Here is a 2,500-nt window from a genome sequence, read left to right on the forward strand (position 1 = left end):
TATGCTGTCCCATTTCTAACTGCAACCTTGGAAACTAAAAAAAAAAAAGAAGTATATTGTGCACTAACCCACTTCTAACTGCATCCTTGATACCATGCATTTTGAACGGGCCTACTGATATCTAACTGCAACCTTGGACAGTTAATCTTGTACTGCCCCATTTCTAACTGTAGCCATAGACACTGTTGTTTCTGTGCCAGCCACTACACGCTCCAGCCTTTTTTCTGCGAAGTCTCTCCATTGCTCTCAGTCTGTCACATCTAACAACCTGCACGTTGGAGACTTTCCACCTCCCTCTTTCTGATGTTGCAGAACTCAACAGACAGCAGTGGTGGTGGAAGTAGAAATGGACAGAAAAAGCACAGAAGTGGGGGACATATTTCTCTGCATCAATGTTGCAGCTGATTCCATCTGCCACATCATTAGACAAAGATGTGTGTCATACATGATGCCCAAGTGACTTTTATATATCGTGCTAGAAGGTATCTTACCCTGTTATTATATATATATATATATATATATATATATATATATATATATATATATATATATATATTTGTGTGTGTGTGTGTGTGTGTGTGTGATACATGATGCCCAAGTGACTTTTATATATCGTGCTAGAAGGAATCTTACCCTGTTATTTTATATATATATATATATATATATATATTTGTGTGTGTGTGTGTGTGTGTGTGTGTGTGTGTGTGTGTGTGTGTGTAACTCTTACAAAAAGACCAACAATGTAAAAGGAATACAGCGGTGTCCTTGAGGGACACATCCATCAGACGATTTGCTGTGGAGCTCAGCTCTTCATTTATAAAGAGGAAAGCATGAAACGTCTGATGATGATCTCCACTGTTCTTCTTTTATGTACCTTTTACAGTCGGAGGTACAGCAGTTGTCCTGTTTAAACAGTATCTTACTTGAAATGGTCTCAGTATTAGTACAATGAATTCGACAAGACAACACAAACAGTTTTGTGCTGAGTCCTGTCATCATCACTGCTTATGTTTCTTTTGATTAAAAACCCTTTCACCTCCAAAGTCGCGTTTATGCAGCAGCTAGGTAGAGGACCCATGTCACTGAAAGGTGACCAGATCATGGGTCTGTTATCCATGAACCAACCACTACCATATTTTTTACACATTGCAGGGTGTGTGTGTGTGTGTGTGTGTGTGTGTGTGTGTGTGTGTGTGTGTGTGTGGCGGGGGTGTCCCCAGTTATTCCCAAACTCCATGTTTTCTGTGTTTATAGCACAATATATTTTTTGCAGTCTAAATTGGCCGGCGATAAGAGAAAGTCAGGTTACCGGGTTCAAAGACATGTCCTCTTACCGGGAACGAAGTGGCCGACGGCCGAAGCGGACTTGGTGCCCTGACAGTTGAGGCAGCTGTCGTCACCCCCCAGGCACTGCGGGATGCAGAACTTCACCATGGTCCTCGCTGACTACACGGAGACACTCGTCATAACCCTCGTCCACGTCACAGCGGACCAAGGCGTCACAGTCTTCGTCATGTCTGTTGTACAAAGGGCTGTCACGTCCACCTAGAGTCCTACCAGGATGGACTCATGTTGAAAACTGGTCGGTGCTTTTCGCGAACCTGACGTCATGCTTTAACTGATAGATTGCTTCAGAAAAAAACAACAACAAAATAAAACAAAAACTGACCACTCCGAACAGATGCTCTAAAGCTGGATCCTGATGGGCCAGGATGTATATCTACTGATCAACCGGTCCAGAACACCATGCTGACATGTCCAAACACTCAGGACGATATCTGACTTGTGTAGGTCCACACTCTGGTCCAAATGAAGTCATTCACGGCTCCACATTCACATCGAACAAAACACACACTTAAATCATCTTTACCCTCCCTCTCTAGCAGCAGGATAGAATCTCCACGCTCATTCACATACTTAGCCAGGCAGTTACACACTGTTGTAGAGCGAACAATCACGACATTTCTTATTCTTCATGTCAAAACGTAAACGCTTATTCAGTATCGCAGAACAGAGTCACGACATGAGAGTGGTTGAAGTTAGTTCCGCCTTTAAATAGACGCCACGATGAATAAGCACTGTAATAATGAGGGTCCAATGCCTCTATTTCACCCACACCTTCACAGAAGTCAAAGAACGAAGTGAAGCTAACGCATCCGAACGCATTGGAGTCACTATTGAAAGCCAAATACACACTTATTTTCAAATGTCTTGCACTGACACGTCTTTTATTTCTAAATAAACCCTTTCCTCTCGGCTACGCACGTCAGACACCACCCATCCTCCAAAGGCAATAACAACACGCCTCATCTGACCCACTGAGACAAGACCGCTCTTTACGTTTCCAAAACGGTCTCAGAACCGTTGATGTACTCAGCTGTATCCAAGCGTGGCAGACATGCTCAAGTCTCCGCCTCGAGATGATCACAGATTTTATCAGGATTTCACCTTACCTGCTAGCACACACTTTCCCCGCCTGCTGTGAAGCTGCAACACGTTC

General features: G+C 43.5%; 1 protein-coding gene across 8 annotated transcripts in view; it reads right to left on the reverse strand.

The window, feature by feature from the left end:
- The window catches only part of LOC143292578 (uncharacterized), a 419,765-nt gene that overhangs the window by 190,095 nt on the left and 227,170 nt on the right, over window positions 1-2,500 (reverse strand). Inside the window, exon 1 of one of the 8 annotated variants that reach the window (XM_076603013.1) lies at window positions 1,335-2,500. This exon is cut by the window's right edge and continues 107 nt beyond it. The exons of the other annotated variants lie outside the window; for them this stretch is intronic. Coding sequence (XP_076459128.1) covers window positions 1,335-1,434 — 100 coding nt within the window. The 5' untranslated portion in view covers window positions 1,435-2,500. The remainder of the gene's footprint in view (window positions 1-1,334) is intronic. 8 annotated transcript variants of the gene reach the window in all.

The sequence above is a fragment of the Babylonia areolata genome, chromosome 18 (genome assembly GCF_041734735.1).
Source record: "Babylonia areolata isolate BAREFJ2019XMU chromosome 18, ASM4173473v1, whole genome shotgun sequence".
NCBI lineage: Eukaryota > Metazoa > Mollusca > Gastropoda > Neogastropoda > Buccinidae > Babylonia > Babylonia areolata.